At 43.4% G+C, this 20,002-nt stretch overlaps 2 protein-coding genes and 1 pseudogene across 2 annotated transcripts; 2 read left to right on the plus strand and 1 right to left on the minus strand.

The window, feature by feature from the left end:
* Positions 1–1,569: 1,569 nt before the first annotated feature.
* fam32a (family with sequence similarity 32 member A) lies at positions 1,570–3,352 on the minus strand. Its single transcript, XM_046304051.1, has 4 exons — positions 3,036–3,352; positions 2,559–2,700; positions 2,363–2,416; positions 1,570–2,257 (listed from the first exon to the last, which is right to left on the minus strand). The coding sequence occupies exons 1-4, from the start codon at positions 3,335–3,337 to the stop codon at positions 2,189–2,191; spliced, it is 567 nt and encodes a 188-aa protein (XP_046160007.1). The 5' UTR covers positions 3,338–3,352; the 3' UTR covers positions 1,570–2,188.
* A 9,092-nt stretch (positions 3,353–12,444) lies between these two features.
* On the plus strand, positions 12,445–14,397 carry mrpl54 (mitochondrial ribosomal protein L54). Its single transcript, XM_046293273.1, has 3 exons — positions 12,445–12,649; positions 13,391–13,547; positions 13,750–14,397. The coding sequence occupies exons 1-3, from the start codon at positions 12,466–12,468 to the stop codon at positions 13,880–13,882; spliced, it is 474 nt and encodes a 157-aa protein (XP_046149229.1). The 5' UTR covers positions 12,445–12,465; the 3' UTR covers positions 13,883–14,397.
* A 1,049-nt stretch (positions 14,398–15,446) lies between these two features.
* LOC123989629 lies at positions 15,447–18,633 on the plus strand (annotated as a pseudogene).
* Positions 18,634–20,002: the final 1,369 nt, after the last annotated feature.

Below are 20,002 nucleotides of genomic sequence, written 5' to 3' on the forward strand. Positions count from 1 at the left end.
ACCCAAGTCATCACCTGCTCACTCAGCTCCTGAAACGGATCCCATTTCCAAACATTCACCTGCCTACTCCATTCACTAACACCACCTCCCTCCGGCCTACTGCTCATTCTATGGGGTAATGATCCCTCCCTACTGTTGACTCCTCCCATACCTCCCACTTACAGATTCCTGCCATCGCACTAGATAACAGTGACGTCCATGGCAGACTCTTTCTCTGTGGCTACATCAATCCTGGTCCCTCAGCCATCATTCAGGCACACCAGATCTTTCATTTCTATCAGATTTTCCATCACTTGGCCATCCAGTAATGCATGACTTCACCCTCGGCTGATGAGGTGATCTCAAACCTCTTCCCATGTCAACTATCATAAACTGATGTCTCCCAGCCGCTTTCACTATGAGCTGAATCCTCTGTTTTAGACACTACTTTAGCAGTGCTATTGATAGCTCTTACTATGAATGTCACCAGCTTTCTCGTATCTTCATTGCCTCACAACCATCATGTCACACTATGAGCACCCCCACAGCTGCAGCACTTTGGTTGTACACCATCCCCACACTTGCCATACTCATCCTCCCCTCCACACCTAGTTCTCTTTACATGCTGTTGCCACATGCACAAACCTCTGGCAGTTATAACATCTTAAAGGCTTCGGGACATAAACCCTCACATAATAGCTCATATATCCTATGGTTACTATATTTGGCAGTACCCGGTCATTGAAGTGTAACAGAATAGATTGGCTATCTACACTAACATCACCCCTTGTTGCTTTGAATCTTTGAACGTTTACAATGTCTTCTCAAGTTGACGCTTACCTCTTTAGTGCCAAGGCACCCGTCATCACCCCTTTAATACACTGATTCCCTGCTTGGTCAGGCCAGCTGCGACACCACCTTACACTTCCCTATCTACTTCACTCAGAGCTTTTTCCCCTCTGCGCCATGTCCTTACAGAAATCCAACAAGCTCCCATCTCTTAACACTTTAGCATTGACAACTTCCCCGATCAACTCTTGTATCACAACCTTCACAGACTCATCACCCCAACTCCCCCTTCCTCCCTAAACTTCAGAATCACTTTATGCTCCTCCATGCTGCCCTTGAAACCTCTCTCTACCCCGAAACTGCTGCTAGAGTTGGAAACTGTTCTAGCACCACCTTTTCCAAGACAAAATGTTTCATTCATACGACATCATTTGGTCCATATTGTTTTCTATTACAAATTTGAATTACCTTGGAGAATACACAGTACTTACTTATGCATGTGGTGGTATAAGAGACCAGGGCACATACACAAAGTGTTTCAGAATAGGAATGCTGATCAAGGATCTGTACATAATCATATGCATTATGATCTAAAGGCCAAAACTGATCTGAGATCAGCACACCTACTCAAACAATTTGGGGCTATAATAATAATTGTAGGATCTCCATGCCTCTACTTCACAAATAGATGGCTCTGCAGTTTGGCCTGTGGAAAATGCCATCTTTACAGCAATTAACTACACACAGCCAACTCCAACAGTCAATATTATGGTGTATAAATGAGTGAATTTCCAAATACAATGAAAGGTAACTCACTTTAATCAAATACACATGATTACAACAGCATTCCTGTGTAATCTAGTATAATTCAGCATATGGAACAGATGTATTCACAAAGGGTGTGTTCGTAAAGTCACTCTGGAGTGCCGGAGTGCACTTTGTGCATTTGTAAATTCAGAACTTTGATTGTATGTTCATGAATTCAGAGCATACACTGGAAGCTCTGGCTGAGGAGTAGGATTAATTTGAGTGTTCTGACCTCACACAGCAGTCAAGCACCCAAGCTAACTGGTTAACATTGGCTAACTACTTCCAGACAAATGAGAGAACACCTCACTGATCATTTTACTCTCCCTAGCAGAGCTAGTTAGGCTGTTTGTTATCCAGAGCGTTGGTGAGTAACTGTGCTGCTGGCAACAAACTACCATATTCAACAGGTGCTGAGCATGATCAAATTCAGCCGTTATTCTGCGCTCTGGCACACAGACGAGAGTAGTCTTAAATCTGAGGAGATAGCCAGAGTGAATTTAAGAACTGACCCAAATGACATATTAATAAACAAATGACAGCATGTGTCACAATGGGCATAAAAGGAATTTCTAAAGCATATTCTAAAATAAAAGTGATCCAGTAGTCCTCTTTATTTGGTCCAGCTGACTTTAGGAATATCGTAATGTTCTGTCAGGCTGTCCAGGTGACGGTTGAAATCCTGCAACAAAAATACTGTTGTTTATAGTAACTGCCAGGGGTTTGTACAACTCAACTCTCCCCAAGCATATTTTCAGAATTACAGTAACTGCATAAAATGTCTTACCTCAACTCTCCTCTTGTGAGTTTTTTCTGCTTTGTTCAAAATCCTCTCCATTTGCTGAAATAAATTAAAAAGGTGTGTGTGTGTGTGGGGGGGGGTAATGGTAAACTAAGTATTTCATCCCATGACCAACATTGTATCTATTTCAATGCTTTAACATCAGTTGGACAATACATTTATCTAGAACAATGAGTATTACCCTCTTCTCTTGCATCTTGTCAAATGCAATTTGAGCTGGTGTTCTTTTGTCAATGTATCCACTCTTGGTCTCCTCCTCTTCGTTTCGATTTGTATTAATTTGCTGCTCCAAACGCTTCGTCTCTTTGTCCTTCTTCTTCTTTCTAATAAATACATAAAATGGTCGGTAACGTTACACCAACTAAAGCTTTGAGGGAAATACTATATTAGGCCTACATGTCTGATTACTTGCACTTAAAGCTACATGAATTTAAATAGGCTGACACTAGCTACGTATGTAACAATTTACAGTGAACAACCGATGATGTTGCCGTTGTTACCATGTGAGCTTGTAGCGAAGCTAACTTTAGCTGGTTAGCGAATTTAGCTGGTTAATGGGGCCAGAGCTAGCTACTCTTTCACGTCCGACCAAGGTGAAAGAGATACATAGGTTTTAGAGCACACTGACTTATAAGTAATAATAACATGAAATACATACTTTTTACCAGCGGAAACAACTCCAATCCCTTTCAATTTCAGGGAGCCTTTCTGAACGGTGGCGTATTGATCCGACATCTTTGTTGTTGTGAATTCGTCGTCTTCTTCTTCTGTGGATTTATATTGCGGTTGGCAAACAACTTTAAGGCGCATTACCGCCACCAACGAGACTGGAGTGTGGATCAGAGACAGTGGAGGTCTAAATCGATGGGGGTATTTGTAATGCTCCTCTGGGTAGCAGCTCACGCGGGAGTAGAGGGGGATGAGGAAGTGGGTATTATCGCCAAGCAGGCTCTTAAACATCCTAATGTTGCGATGGAATTGTCAATCAGTAAAGCAGAAGCCAAGGGGTTAACAAGAACAGTGGTTAAAAGTGGCAAGAATTGTGGAACAGAGAGAGTAAGGTAAGACACCTGTATAAGATCCAGGAAAAGGTGGGGGCAGGGAAGTCCTCAGGCCGAGAGAGAAGGGAAGGAAAGTGTATTCACAAGGCTGAGACTGGGACACACAAGGCTAAATAGTACATTGAAATTGGTGGAGAAACATCCGACTGGGGGGAGGTGTGATCATAGTCAGGAGGAGATGGAGACAGTGGAACATATTCTATTTCAGTGCCAGAAATATGTGAGAGAAAGGGAGTGATTGTTATTGGATTTGAGGAGTAATGGGGTTGAAAGGCCAAGATTAAATGAACTGCTGGGGAAATCTAAAAGGGATGTAGTATTTCATTATGTATTTCGTTTCCTTAGGGAGAAGGGATGATTGGGTAGGATTTACCCCATCTGTTTCACCCTATACAAGCACTGCAAAACCTCATGCAATACAACCTTTCCGCTCTGAGACACACATGAATTCTGACCTCATCTCCTCTACCCTCTCTGCAGCCAATAGTATGGCCATTGTATAAACAGATAAATTATCCGTTGCTCTTTTCGTCACTGCCCCGTCGTCCCTGTTTTAGGGTTCTTAGATCCATCTGTGAATATATTAAAGTATATAATATTATATATATATAATAGTATATAATAGTATAGTGTATAATAGTATATAATAGTGTAGTATAAAATATAAAAATATTGTGTTCTTAAATGTTCACTTACAACTGAATCAACTCCTTCCTCAACACCTTCTCAAGCAACCCTAGATCTATCACTGAGGGACAAACCAAGGTGGGAAAGCAGCGAGAACCGCAAAGGGGCTGAACTCCCTCCCAAACAACCCCATCTCTCTCGCCATGCAATTGCCTATCCACCCAAAGCTTGTATTCAGATTTAGTTCACCTTTTTTTGTAGGATATGTAACCTTATGTCCTTTTAGATTTACACAATATGTCATGGCCAGCTGTCTTCTTAACTTAAACGGCATCTCTCCCAACTCTACCTGCATTGCTGCCACCGGGGAGGTCTTTAGTGCTCCACAACATATTCTTAGGGCTTTGGCCTGGATAACATCTAGCATTTTTTTTATGTTTGAGCTGCTGATCCATATGCTATACTTCCATAATCCATTGATGACCTTAACAACGCTATATATATATATATATACACTGCTCAAAAAATAAAGGGAACACTAAAATAACACATCCTAGATCTGAATGAATGGAATATTCTTATTAAATACTTTTTTCTTTACATAGTTGAATGTGCTGACAACAAAATCACACAAAAATTAGCAATGGAAATCAAATTTATCAACCCATGGACGTCTGGATTTGGAGTCACACTCAAAATTAAAGTGAAAAACCACACTACAGGCTGATCCAACTTTGATGTGATGTCCTTAAAACAAGTCAAAATGAGGCTCAGTAGTGTGTGTAGCCTCCACGTGCCTGTATGACCTCCCTACAACGCCTGGGCATGCTCCTGATGAGGTGGTGGATGGTCTCCTGAGGGATCTCCTCCCAGACCTGGACTAAAGCATCCGCCAACTCCTGGACAGTCTGTGGTGCAAAGTGGCATTGGTGGATGGAGCGAGACATGATGTCCCAGATGTGCTCAATTGGATTCAGGTCTGGGGAACGGGTGGGCCAGTCCATAGCATCAATGCCTTCCTCTTGCAGGAACTGCTGACACACTCCAGCCACATGAGGTCTAGCATTGTCTTGCATTAGGAGGAACCCAGGGCCAACCGCACAGGCATATGGTCTCACAGGGGGTCTGAGGATCTCATCTCGGTACCTAATGGCAGTCAGGCTACCTCTGGCGAGCACATGGAGAGCTGTGCGGCCCCCCAAAGAAATGCCACCCCACACCATGACTGACCCACCATCAAACCGGTCATGCTGGAGGATGTTGCAGGCAGCAGAACGTTCTCCACGGCGTCTCCAGACTCTGTCACGTCTGTCACGTGCTCAGTGTGAACCTGCTTTCACCTGTGAAGAGCACAGGGCGCCAGTGGCGAATTTGCCAATCTTGGTGTTCTCTGGCAAATGCCAAACGTCCTGCACGGTGTTGGGCAGTAAGCACAACCCCCACCTGTGGACATCGGGCCCTCATACCACCCTCATGGAGTCTGTTTCTGACCGTCTGAGCAGACACATGCACATTTGTGGCCTGCTGGAGGTCATTTTGCAGGGCTCTGGCAGTACTCCTCCTGCTCCTCCTTGCACAGAGGTGGAGGTAGCGGTCCTGCTGCTGGGTTGTTGCCCTCCTACAGCCTCCTCCACGTCTCCTGATGTACTGGCCTGTCTCCTGGTAGCGCCTCCATGCTCTGGACACTACGCTGACAGACACAGCAAACCTTCTTGCCACAGCTCGCATTGATGTTCCATCCTGGATGAGCTGTACTACCTGAGCCACTTGTGTGGGTTGTAGATTCCGTCTCATGCTACCACTAGAGTGAAAGCACCGCCAGCATTCAAAAGTGACCAAAACATCAGCCAGGAAGCATAGGAACTGAGAAGTGGTCTGTGGTTACCACCTGCCGAACCACTCCTTTATTGGGCGTGTCTTGCTAATTGCCTATAATTTCCACCTGTTGTCTATTCCATTTGCACAACAGCATGTGAAATTTATTGTCAATTGTCAATGGACAGTTTGATTTCATAGAAGTGTGATTGACTTGGAGTTACATTGTGTTGTTTAAGTGTTCCCTTTATTTTTTTTGAGCAGTGTATATAATTTTCAATGCCATTCTATCTGCCCCCACTCCACTACTGACAAGCAATATTATATATTAATATATAATATTATATTAATATTTTCTTTCCTTTGACAACTACTCTCTTAATATGCTCCGTCCATGTCATTTCAAGTGTCAAACCAGAAGCCCAGGAACCTAAACCCTCCCCAGATTCCTTCCATACAACTTCAAGTATATTTCCTCCCCAACCTTCCTTCCAGAAAAAAAATACATTCTGTGTTTTCTCAATTGAAAACTTGAAGCCCCACCTGAGGGAACACTGCTCTACTTCATTCATCACTTCTTGAACTCTTCTGGCTCTATGGGTAATATTTCTCCCTCGATTCCACAGCACTCCCATCATCCGCAAACAACGACCTCCCAATATCAGATCTCACCTGAGAGAATACATTGTCAATCATAATGGAAAACAACAAAGGACTAATCATATCAAAATCAAAACAAATTCAACTTTATTTGTCAAATGCGCCGAATACAATAGGTGTAGACTTTACCGTGAAATGCTTACTTACAAGCCCTTAACCAACAATGCAGTTCAATAAATATAGTTAAGAAAATATTTACTAAATAAACGAAAGTAAATAATTAAATGTTACACAATAAAATAACAACAACGATATTATGCATGGGGTACCGGTGCAGAGTCAATGTGCGGGGGTACAGGTTAGTCAAGGTAATATGCTAAAGTGACTATGCATCACAGGAGGCATAGTCACTTTTCAGCAAACTTAATGATGGTGTTGGAGTCGTGCCTGGCCGTGCAGTCATGAGTGAACAGGGAATACAGGAGGGGACTGAGCACGCACCCTTGAGGGTGCCTTGTGTTGAGGATCAGCGTGGAGAATATATTGTTACCTACCCTTACCACCTGTGGGCGGACTGTCAGGAAGTCCAGGATCCAGCTGCAGAGGGAGGTGTTTAGTCCCAGGGTCCTTAGCTTAGTGATGAGCTTTGAGGGCACTATGGTGTTGAACGCTGAGCTGTAGTCAATGAATAGCATTCTCACATTGGTGTTCCTTTTATGCAGGTGGGAAAGGGTAGTGTGCAAAGCAATAGAGATTGCATCATCTGTAGATCTGTCAGGGAATTATGCAAATTAGAGTGGGTCTAGGGTTTCTGGGATAATCAAATTAAATTCAAATCAAATCAAATTTATTTATATAGCCCTTCATACATCAGCTGATATCTCAAAGTGCTGTACAGAAACCCAGCCTAAAACCCCAAACAGCAAACAATGCAGGTGTAAAAGCACGGTGGCTAGGAAAAACTCCCTAGAAAGGCCAAAACCTAGGAAGAAACCTAGAGAGGAACCAGGCTATGTGGGGTGGCCAGTCCTCTTCTGGCTGTGCCGGGTAGAGATTATAACAGAACATGACCAAGATGTTCAAATGTTCATAAATGACCAGCATGGTCAAATAATAATAAGGCAGAACAGTTGAAACTGGAGCAGCAGCACAGTCAGGTGGACTGGGGACAGCAAGGAGCCATCATGTCAGGTAGTCCTGGGGCACGGTCCTAGGGCTCAGGTCCTCCGAGAGAGAGAAAGAAAGAGAGAATTAGAGAGAGCATATGTGGGGTGGCCAGTCCTCTTCTGGCTGTGCCGGGTGGAGATTATAACAGAACGTGGCCAAGATGTTCAAATGTTCATAAATGACCAGCATGGTTGAATAATAGTAAGGCAGAACAGTTGAAACTGGAGCAGCAGCATGGCCAGGTGGACTGGGGACAGCAAGGAGTCATCATGTCAGGTAGTCCTGGGGCATGGTCCTAGGGCTCAGGTCCTCCGAGAGAGAGAAAGAAAGAGAGAAGGAGAGAATTAGAGAACGCACACTTAGATTCACACAGGACACCGAATAGGACAGGAGAAGTACTCCAGATATAACAAACTGACCCTAGCCCCCCGACACATAAACTACTGCAGCATAAATACTGGAGGCTGAGACAGGAGGGGTCAGGAGACACTGTGGCCCCATCCGAGGACACCCCCGGACAGGGCCAAACAGGAAGGATATAACCCCACCCACTTTGCCAAAGCACAGCTCCCACACCACTAGAGGGATATCTTCAACCACCAACTTACCATCCTGAGACAAGGCCGAGTATAGCCCACAAAGATCTCCGCCACGGCACAACCCAAGGGAGGGGCACCAACCCAGACAGGCTGACCACAACAGTGAATCAACCCACCCAGGTGACGCACCCCCCCCCCCAGGGACGGCATGAGAGAGCCCCTGCAAGCCAGTGACTCAGCCCCCGTAACAGGGTTAGAGGCAGAGAATCCCAGTGGAAAGAGGGGAACCGGCCAGGCAGAGACAGTAAGGGTGGTTCGTTGCTCCAGAGCCTTTCCGTTCACCTTCCCACTCCTGGGCCAGACTACACTCAATCATATGACCCACTGAAGAGATGAGTCTTCAGTAAAGACGTAAAGGTTGAGACCGAGTTTGCGTCTCTGACATGGGTAGGCAGACCGTTCCATAAAAATGGAGCTCTATAGGAGAAAGCCCTGCCTCCAGCTGTTTGCTTAGAAATTCTAGGGACAATTAGGAGGCCTGCGTCTTGTGACCGTTACGTACGTGTAGGTATGTACGGCAGGACCAAATCAGAGAGGTAGGTAGGAGCAAGCCCATGTAATGCTTTGTAGGTTAGCAGTAAAACCTTGAAATCAGCCCTTGCTTTGACAGGAAGCCAGTGTAGAGAGGCTAGCACTGGAGTAAAATGATCAAATTTTTTGGTTCTAGTCAGGATTCTAGCAGCTGTATTTAGCACTAACTGAAGTTTATTTAGTGCTTTATCCGGGTAGCCGGAAAATAGAGCATTGCAGTAGTCTAACCTAGAAGTGACAAAAGCATGGATTAATTTTTCTGCATCATTTTTGATGGTGTTGATGTGAGCCATGACCAGCCTTTCAAAGCACTTCAGGGCTACAGATGTGAGTGCTAAGGGTCGGTAGTCATTGGGCAGGTTACCTTAGTGTTCTTGGGCACAGGGACTATGGTGGTCTGCTTAAAACATGTTGGTATTACAGACTCGGACAGGGAGAGGTTGAAAATGTCAGTGAAGACACTCACCAGTTGGTCAGCGCATGCTCACAGTACATGTCCTGGTAATCCGTCTGGCCCTGCAGCCTTGTGACTGTTGACCTGTTTAAAGGTCTTACTCACATCGGCCTTTGGAGAGCGTGATCACATAGTCTTCTGTAACAGCTGTTGCTCTCATGGATGTTTAAGTGTTACTTGCCTTGAAGCGAGCATAGAAGTAGTTTAGCTAGTCTGGTAGGCTCGTGTCACTGGGCAGCTCCCGGCTGTACTTCCCTTTGTAGTCCGTAATGGTTTGCAGCTTCTGGATGAGCATTTTCTTCTTTGCTTATAGCCTTATACAGCTAGTTGAGTGTGGTCTTAGTGTCAGCATCGGTTTGCAGTGGTAAATAGATGGCTACGAATAATATAGATGAGAACTCTCTTGGTAGATAGTGTGGTCTACAGCTTATCATAAGGTACTCCACCTTAGGCGAGCAATACCGTGAGACTTTAATGTTAGACATCGCGCACCAGCTGTTATTAATGACACTTCCCTGGTGGGTACCATTATCTACCTCATAGCTTTCTGACAGAGCTCCCCACCCTCACTCGTATTGATCGCCCAAAAATCAAATGTATCCAGTTAAAAACCCTTTGTCCAACCCCCATGTTATCCAGCTTGATATGTAGGCCTTCCTTCCACATCATATCACGAGCCATCTCTACATCAAAGAAAATGGCTACCACTACCTTGCCTGTGCCTTAAGTATGACTGACTCGAGACACAATACAGGTTCCATCGTTCCCCCTGCTTTTTCTGAACCCCCTTTGATATTGTGACAGTCCTCTACTCTTTAGAAAGTACATCAGTCTTTCCGTTATCATCCTTTCCATAATTTTACATGCATGAGATGTCAACTCTATCGGCCTATAGCTTGAAGGACTAGTATGGTCTTTTCCAGGTTTCCGTATTGGCACCACTACCACCTGCTTCCAACTTCCAGGCAGTTCTAGCTAATGCTCTCTTCATCTCAGCCAATGTAAAAGGTTTATTCAATGTATCCCCCACCATCTCTCTCTGATCCAGGACCCCCCGGATGTCCTCCAATACTCCCTCTTAGCTGTAATTATGGTATGTTTTCAACATTCTGAAAGCCCTTTTCCTACTCTTCACTGTTTCTCTACACTCATCACTCCACTATTGGACTGCGTTACTCTTTCTCCCCTCTGTACCACCTGCCTTGCGGCTCCTACTATTGCTCCTCTTATTGTATCGACTGTTTCTATAGCTGAATTAAGATCTACCTGAGACAACTCCTGTTCACTCAACTCCTGAAACAAAACCCACTCCGCTTTCCCAAATATCCATCTCCTCAATCCATTTCCTACCAATTCTTCCTCCCTCATTCCTACAGTACATATGATAGGATAGTGATCACTACCCACTGTAGATTCTTCCAAAACCTTCCAAACACATCTGCCTGCCATTGAACTTGAGATCAAAGTAAGATCCAGAGCAGATTCATTTCGTTACTGGGTCAATCCTGTTCCCCAGCCGTCATTAAGACTCACAAGCCCTTTCTCATCCAGTAGTTTCTCCAACACTTGTCCATTTACCTAAGTCTGTCACCCTCCCAAGAGTGTACTATGAGTATTAAAATACCCACACCACATTACCCATCTCCTATCTTGACCTTCTACATTCCCAAGGACCCGCAACTCCAGTCTCTTACACGGGTTGTAAAAGTTCACTATTACCATATTCCCCCCTCCCAACCACACCTCCACCACTACATACTCCTGTTCCACTCCCTCTCCCACACACCTATTAGGGATCCCTCACTTTATAAAGGTAACACACCCCCATCTTCTCCCTGCCACCTTATCTCTATGGACTGCTCCCCCCATCATGCCCAACCTACATCCCAATTGGCCCTGGAATACCTGCTCTTCTAGGTGCCCCGATTGTTTCTGTGTGAACTACCTTCACTGCTTCTGCATACGAGATGTTAAGCTCACTCCTCACCTGCTGCACTTCCCACCTGTCTTTTCATCACTGAACAACCCCCACATGCTACACTATGGGCAACCCACAGTTACAGCACTTTAACTGGACCCCATCTCCCCAATGCATGTTCTCCCCCATACTTCGCACATCTCCTTTTGCCTTTACACACCACAGCTACACGCCCAAACCTTTGACAGTTATAGCAATGCAATGGTTTCGGAACATATGCTCACACATAGTAACTCATATACCCAATCATTTACATTACATTTACATTTAAGTCATTTAGCAGACGCTCTTATCCAGAGCGACTTACAAATTGGTGCATTCACCTTAAGACATCCAGTGGAACAGCCACTTTACAATAGTGCATCTAAATCTTTTAAGGGGGGGGGGGGTGAGAAGGATTACTTTATCCTATCCAAGGTATTCCTTAAAGAGGTGGGGTTTCAGGTGTCTCCGGAAGGTGGTGATTGACTCCGCAATCCTAAGTTTTCCTGGCAATACCAGATCCTCAAAGTTGAGTAGCATTGACAAGCTATCCACCTTCTTCCTTTCTCGTGTAATAATGCCCTTCGCCCACTTCCGTCCAGTTTGATCCGGCATGCTACTATCAACCACACATTTACATACCTGCTTGAGTTTGAGTGCCAACTCATACTGTTTAGCATTGAAACGCACCACCACCAAACTTCCATCACGAAGAACTTTAGCAGACACAAACTCTTCTACTTTACTCTCCAAATCCCTCATCAACGCAATAGGCCTCACCACCGTAAGTCCACCTTGATCCTTAAATTTCACCAACACCTTGAACTCCACTTCTCTCAGTACAACACTGTGAACCGAACCTCCCTCATCATCACTACTCTCCTCTGACAAGACCTGCAAAGGCTCCTCAGGCTTCCTCTTCTTCTTAACCTTTACTCTTACTATACTTCTACTTTTTTCCACTCCATCACTACACTCCATCCCGTCCTCCTTAACTACTAACCCCTCTACCTTTCCATCCATCTCTGATCCAGTCACAGTCCAGTGTTGATCAACCACCTACACCAGATTTCTGTGTCAACCTGTTGTTGTGGATATCTTCCTCTCTCGATGTTATGCAGATGAGTTTAATGATTGGTACTTTGCTGTCGCATAGAGGCACATCGATCGCATGCATTTCTCCAAGCAGGTGGCAGTAACGTGCAATATAAAATCAGCGACGGCTGATACGCTCGTTTTTCCTTAGAGGAAGAAGTTACCCGGAAGTGGCGATTATGAATGTCAAAGACATGCATGGTGGCCATTTGTGTTATCCCTTACCGCAAGAAAGGATGGCAGGGTACGGATTATTCTGCTCTACAATGAGAATTAAATGCTTTGCGACCAATACACCTGTGAGATTTTGTATGAGTAACCTGTTGTATAGAATTCCGACGTGTGGATATGCAAAGAAAGTTGGTAAGTAAAATGGCGTCTATAAAAATCCTTCTCCCCCAAAATAAAATGGTGCTGTGGATAACATGTTTCCAAGAAAATGTCTCTAGCTAGCTAGTTACCATTAAAAAAGATAACTGGGTGATGAACCCAGGAACAGGTACATTACAGGCATGATGAGCAATGTTATTTCTTTGATTACAGTATGAATAATTATAGCATCAATATAGTGAGGTAGCTAGCTACTTGCTATGTACCACAGTTCCTGTCATAACTTCCTGCGTGAATGCATGTGCAATCAAAATCATTATTTCACACCCACCCACTGAATCATAATATAATAATAATATAATATAATAATCATAGCATCTGCCTTGCTTTTGCATGTTATCTCTAACTGTGAAGTTTATCTCAAGGCACTGGATCTTTAGAATTTAATCGGAGTGTTTCCTTGCCACTTAGCATTCAGGACAATATCTTGAGCCAATGATGTTAAATATATGCTATTGCATTTCCAGATCAATTAATCGGTTAATAAATGTAACTGTTTGTAAGTTTTGTAAAAAAAAAATCTATAAATGGAAACAATTTCATATATGTTTATCAAAAACACTGGGGAGAGATGGCTAGAACAAAGCAGAAGTCCAATCTAGTTCATGTTCTCTAACTCATTGTTCCATGTTTTGTAATAAGACCAGTGAAAGCCGTGCTAAAGTATAGAATGAGTCATAACCTGTTTTCATCCCAACTTACTTTCTCTCCCAGCTGCCAAAGGGAAGGGCAAGGGTATGGTGAAAGATGTGCTGAAGGGACCGGAGGTTTGTAAGGACCCTGTGAAGCTCACCTCTCACGCTGTTGGAGTCAACATTTTTAAGCAAGGAGACGACCCTGCACTGAAACCTCCCGAGGAGTACCCAGAGTGGTAAGTGCTCAAATATGGTACTACCTTGAGAAGATAGCTGGAGATCAGTTATGTTTTTCTGGGATATTTTATTAATGCACAACTTCATGTCCATGAATAGCAGGTTTTGTTTTAAACATATAATGTTATTAATTAATAATTACAAAGCATTTCACATGAACAATTTAAGTGACACCAAGCTGCTACCTCTCTTGCCCCCCAGGCTGTTCCGGTTGCAGCTGGGTCCCCCTAAGAATATCCATGAGCTGGAGCCAGATAGCCATGAGTACTGGAAGGTCCTGAGGAAGGAGCACATGTTGCGCTTTAACAGGTTACACAAAGGGAAGAAGCTGTAGGACCCAGAGCCAGTGAAAGAGAGCCCCTCAGTGATCAGCTGCTCTCTGCAGATCTGTGTACACCAGACACTACAGCATAGCTGTAACCTGACTGACTCAATACTGTCAGTCAGTATGTCATCTTTCTGCTGAAAAGGAATCACCAATCAACTTGAGAACTTGGACTTGTTGTAAGTAAAGTCAAAAAGAAAGACCTGGATTTTTTATTAATCTTAACTTTTGCCTTTTGATTTCTTATCTCAAATGTTACCATCTATAAGCTTCTTTGAAAAATATCACACATTACATTTTTACATGTTATGTGAGAGTAGGAGTTTTGATTCCCATCTTGCAGATGGCATCTGGAATACTCTGTGATCCATGCATGGCGGTGCTAGATACTTTCAGAAAAATGAAGGCCTTGTTTATTCTTGTCATTTATCAGAGTGAACACCTGAATAAATACCCGTTGAGGTCTATTTATTTCATGCAAGAGTTTGTCTATCGATGGTGAATAAACATCATTCTATATTCAATGACTGTTTCTGTTTTTTATTATTATTTTGATTAATCTGCAACATGTGGTTGAGTTTGTTGATCATTCCAAGCTTCTCTGGCTGAGTTCACAATTCTGATATTTTTTCCACTAATTGGTCAAGCACATCAGATCTTTTCTCAACAGCTCTTTTCCAGAGCGGATCTGATTGGTCAAAAAATAAATTATTGAAAAAAAATCAGAAAAGGGGCTACCTGTCAATGCATTCTTAGATATACTGTATATTTCCCCCTGAAGCTGTGGGTTGGTGTGAATCTATTGGCATAGATAGGTTTAGTCTATTTTCACCTTCTCTAAGACGAGATTGGCAAAGGCAAATTACTGTAGGCTACTTTTGAGATAAAGATTTCTGAACTAGTAGAGAGTTCGGTCTGTCTGTTCTTCCTCTGTAAATTATTGAACAACTTATCTAATCGAAAACATCATGGGAATCGGTAAAGAAGCAGGGGTTTGTATGCTTTGAGATAAAAATAGTAGTTTACGTGGATGAAGAAATGAATCTTAGGTTATTCCGTAAGCATCTGAATAGAACACAAGTAAATGGATGCGCTTTCAGTTTTTTGGTAAATTTGGATAAATAGGCTACAGCAGTTGGCAGATATTTATTTGTTGTTATAATCTAATGTGTTAATCTTTTGGGGGTAGAGCAGCTTTTTTTTGTATACATGTTATAGCTTTTAGCGAGGCTACGTAAAATCAAACCAGATGTTATTTTTGCATGCTTTGCATACCAATCACTAAGCGTCAGCAAGTGAAAGTTGTGACAGTGTCTTCTGTAGTGTTCTGCCATCACAGCCACTCAAGGTGTGACTGGCACCCTGGACTCTGGATGACCACTGTTGCAGTCAAATTACCGCTTAAAATTGTTTTAATTTGAGAACTGAACTAGGATCAATGACCATTATTTACAATTGTTATTTCCCTCCAAACAACAGTATTGTTTAAAGACAGATTAGAGATAGATGACTGGTGACTGGAATGGGACTTTAAGTGAAGGAGCTCAGGACAGGTTAGCTGACATGCTGGACAATGCCAAATGTGGATGGCGACAACTTGCCAATGTTATCACAGCAATTTCGATTCCGCTGCAGGTAAGACTTTGAAATTAAACACTCAATATTAAAAACATTGACTCATAATCATTACAGATTTGATGTTGATATGTAAATCCATACCTCATATTCTTCACAGAAGAATCTTTGTCATCTTTACCCAATGATAACGGTCAATCTGTAACTTTTTAATTTGTGATGTTGTGAAGCTGTGGAAGTCTGAAAGATGGCATAAAGACCCATGGAGAGAATGAATGTTTCTCCTGACCTGACGGTTTGCCACCATTGATTGACAGTGAGAATGAGATGATCAGCTGTTCGTTCCAGATTCTCAGCCCGACAGGCAGCCCTGGCCGCTACCTCCTGGGAGAGACTGTCTGAGCGCTCCTTCACCCTGGGCTTCCTGCTGCACTGCTTGAAGACAATGGAGCACCATGACGCTGTCCAGTACCTCACTGCCACAAATAGTCAAAACCTCAACAAATTCCTGACTCTCTCTCTCTCTATATAGTCTAGCTCCATTTTGGCAAAACATCAACACTACAGGCATCCTCTCAGTCATCTTACCTGGTGTGTGTGTTTGTGCGTGTGTAGTGATGGAGCTGATCCAGATAATAATGCAGCCCAAGGCCCAGCATGCTACAGAGGGAGGCAGGTGGTGCTGGTCTGTAAGGCCAGTGGTCCTACTGCTATTGGCTACCAGTGGTTCAGAGGCAAAGAAGAGGTCAGTCCATTGCATATTGCCGTCATTATATACCCAGTTCCGACATACAGTGAAAAGTGCTTTTGATTTGAGGAAAGCATTTTAGACATGCAACACACAAAACATGAAGAAGATGCTTCCATGCCACTGGGCAGTGAGTGAGATAACAGGTTCTGGGTGGAAGCAGTCCAGAGCTGGTCCTTTGCCCTTTAACCCCAACCTACCATGGACACTGCACCTGCAGGTTCAAATATGAAGAGAGCTTAATCTTCTCCCAGTGTGCACATGTCCGCCTGGTACGGTCAGCTAGCTCCAGCGCAGTTAACTCCATGATAAACTATGATATTAGAACATAATAAGGTAATGTACATGACTGCTTGCTTAGCCAGCATCACTTTCTCCTGATTCGACCCATATCTGGCATGAACTCGAGACATCTGCCAAAATGCGGTGTGGTTCAACTATAACACTGACATTTTGCCAAGTCAGAGATGAGTGGCCGAGCCCGAGACGTTTCTCTGAAACAGAGTTTCTCTGTTCAGTGTCTGTATTCTTTTGCCCATCTTAATCTTTTATTTTTATTGGCTAATCTGAGATATGGCTTTTTCTTTGCAACTCTGCCTAGAAGGCCAGCATCCTGGAGTTGCCTCTTCACTGTTGACTTTGAGACTGCTGTTTTGCGGGTACTATTTAATGAAGCTGCCAGTTGAGGACTTGTGAGAAACTTGAATGACGGCATCCCTCCACAGCCAGGGCAACTGAAAGTGACTTCAAACTTAGTGTTTGGTATTGCCACGTGAGATTCTTCTCTGCCGCCTAAAAGTACCTCCTTCACTCAAATACACGTATCACAGAATGTGAATCTCTGATTATGCCTCGGCGTGTGGATGCAAAGGCCTTTGAGGTGAACAAAGACGATGTGTCCAATGGAATCTTCATCAGTTTCCTCAAACAGAGAGTCATGGAGGACGAGAAGGTCACAGTCATGCTGGACAGGGTGGCTAAAGGTATCACTATTACTGATTACATTCAATATACCTTGTAAAAAAAAGACTGTTAATGTAGTTTCTCTGTTTGGTTCATGTATCTGTACAGACATGGGTCTGTGTGAGATCACGCGAGTGTGGCAGGCTCTAGGGTTAAGCAGTAATCTGTCTGAGCTACGTGCTCTCACTGACCGCATCCAGAGCTCTTGCTGGTCAGAGACCACCTCAGCACGTAACCTGCAGTGTCCAGTTCTGTCCAGTTCTTCCAGAGAACCGTAACCTGCAGTTTGACTGTGGCGTGAAGGTGTAGCTGGGCTTCGCAGCAGAGTTCTCCAACATCATGATCATCTACACCAGAATATTGGAGAAGACCAAGGACATTGGGTCCTGCTTTGCCAATCTCACAGACTTTGCTGAGGTTAGCTGCTCCATTGTCAAAACATCTTAATATGTTCAATAGTCTTCCACTGCTGCACAATCTAGCGCAGTAATATGTTTCTGTCATGTAGACATGTAATCTTACTAGTTCCTGTTTCCTATTGTGTTCTTTGTGATGGCAGGGTTTGGATATGGATCTGAAGATGGGTAATCAGGAGAGCCTCCTAGATGCAGGGAGTTTACTGCCAATGGACATCCTTCTGCCCACAGAGCTTCCAGGCCTCTACACCCACCTGAAGGGCGTACAGAGACTCAAGGTGAGGGTTCAAATTACACACTGACACACATTGGCGGTTCCACAAAACAGTGGGACCAGTGTTAGTATTGGAAATCCTAATCGGATATCATTGTTACCAGATTTGTCAAAATCAAATAACATTTTATTTTATACATGCACCAAATACAACAGGTGTAGACTTTACCGTGAAATATGTACTTACGAGCTCTTTCCCAACGATGCAAAGTTAAAAATAAAAACAATATATTGGATATGGGAGAGCCCAGCAACCCTGTAGGAACCTTGCTGAAGGTGATTATGAATCCCTTCTCTGTGTAGGCCGGTGGTTTATATGAGCTATGTGACTATCCCTTTTTATGAGCTCTGATGCATCTGTCTTAGCTTGTTCTCATTACAGAAGGAGCTGACATTCACTGTGTACCTTCAGTATCAGTATACGAACTTGGATGAGGAGGTCCAAGAAAAGCAAACTGTCATTGTGGGCAAACCACTGGTATCCAAACTAAATCTCCACGAACCTCGGCTTCCCCGCTCCAACTCAGCCTTCTCTTCACTTGACCTTCACTCATTCAGCCATTCCTCCTCCTTCCCAAAGGGCTTTGGGCCAAGCTTCCCTGTCTCAGAGACTTCCTGCAATGTCTCAGCCTCCACCTCCTGGTCATATTACTCTGAGCCAGGCAAGTCTGTCACCCCATCTTTCACTGGGAAGGTCAATCTACAGGTAGAGGATGACAGTGCAGAGTTGTTTGATTCTGACTCCCCACAGCCTCTCACGACAACCTACCTCATGGTCAAGTAGAGGACCTCACATATTGGTTCAGTAACATGCAAAACTTCCATTCATGTTAGTCCTGTCAATTTGTGGAACGTAAGCGTGCAACCCATTCCGTTTTATCTACAGACATACACATTAACTTATTGTGCAACTTATTGCTCTACTGTATTTTAGTCAATGCCACTCCGACATCGCTCATCCTAATATATATTTCTTAATTCCATTATTTTACTTTTAGATTGGTGTATTGTTGTGAATTGTTAAATACTACTGCACTATTGTGACTAGTAACACAAGCATTTCGCTACAGTACACCCACAAAAACATCTGCTAAATATGTGTCTGTGACCAATCAAATTGGATTTGATTTTCATTTGAACTAGCATTACAACAAATTGATCCTATAACCTGCATTGTTTATATGTTAAAGGATACAGAGATTAAAAAACAATAATAATTATAATGGGTGTTTGTGAAAATTGTATGAAAACATAGAGCCTTTTCTATAGTTCAAAGCAGAACCATTACATTTTGGGCATGGTATTATTACATTATTTTCACATTGTGGTATGAAATATTAGTCATTATTAAAAACATAAATCACTTATTAAACTGTTTTTTGAACATTCAGAATTTCAAATTTCCCTTTAATACTATATAAACAAATCATTTCCTAACAAGGACACTGCCCGGGATGGTGGTTCGATGAGTGTGCTTGTTTGAAATGGAAAAGTGTTGCGGTAGCTTTTGATAAAGAAGAACATTAAGACGAAGCAGCTGCTTTATAAGCGGGATGCACTGTTGAGCACTAAATTCTGAGGGTTTCATGCTGATTGTATGGAGATTGTTGACAGCTGTTTAAATTGCATCCCTTGAGAAGGCTAGAACCAGATGTATGTCAGGAGAAGTGCAGTATTATCATAAGGAAACGTATACTTGGAATACAGAGGAGGAATGGCGGGGGAAAAAGAGAGGCAGAGGAGGTCTAAGAGAGAGAGGGAGGGCAAGTCAGTTCAAAATGAGCTTGAGTCAGTTCAAAATGGTGAAAAAAGGGAGATGGTTTGTTCTTTAACAAACCATGGTAGAAAGTGTAAGCAGAGTGAGCTGAAGACAGGAGGAGAAATAGAAGTGAATGAGGTCAAAGTATCGGAGGTGGTAGGTGTGGTGAAGTTCTCGGAGCCTGAGGCTTGCACCGAGGGTCAGGATAAAGATGAGTCTGTGATAGTAGAAGTGACGTTTTTGGAAAAAGTGGACCCTTGCCTTTTGGCTGATCCATTTGTGGTTTCAGGGTGGCTGAAAACAGAGTTGGGTGTTGTGGAATCGGTGAGGGTAACCAGAAGTGGTCTTGTGATAATTGTTTGTGTTTTACCTGGTCAGAGGGAGAAGGCGCTCT

This window comes from Oncorhynchus gorbuscha, linkage group LG02 (genome assembly GCF_021184085.1).
Source record: "Oncorhynchus gorbuscha isolate QuinsamMale2020 ecotype Even-year linkage group LG02, OgorEven_v1.0, whole genome shotgun sequence".
In the NCBI taxonomy this organism is placed as follows: Eukaryota; Metazoa; Chordata; class Actinopteri; order Salmoniformes; family Salmonidae; genus Oncorhynchus; species Oncorhynchus gorbuscha.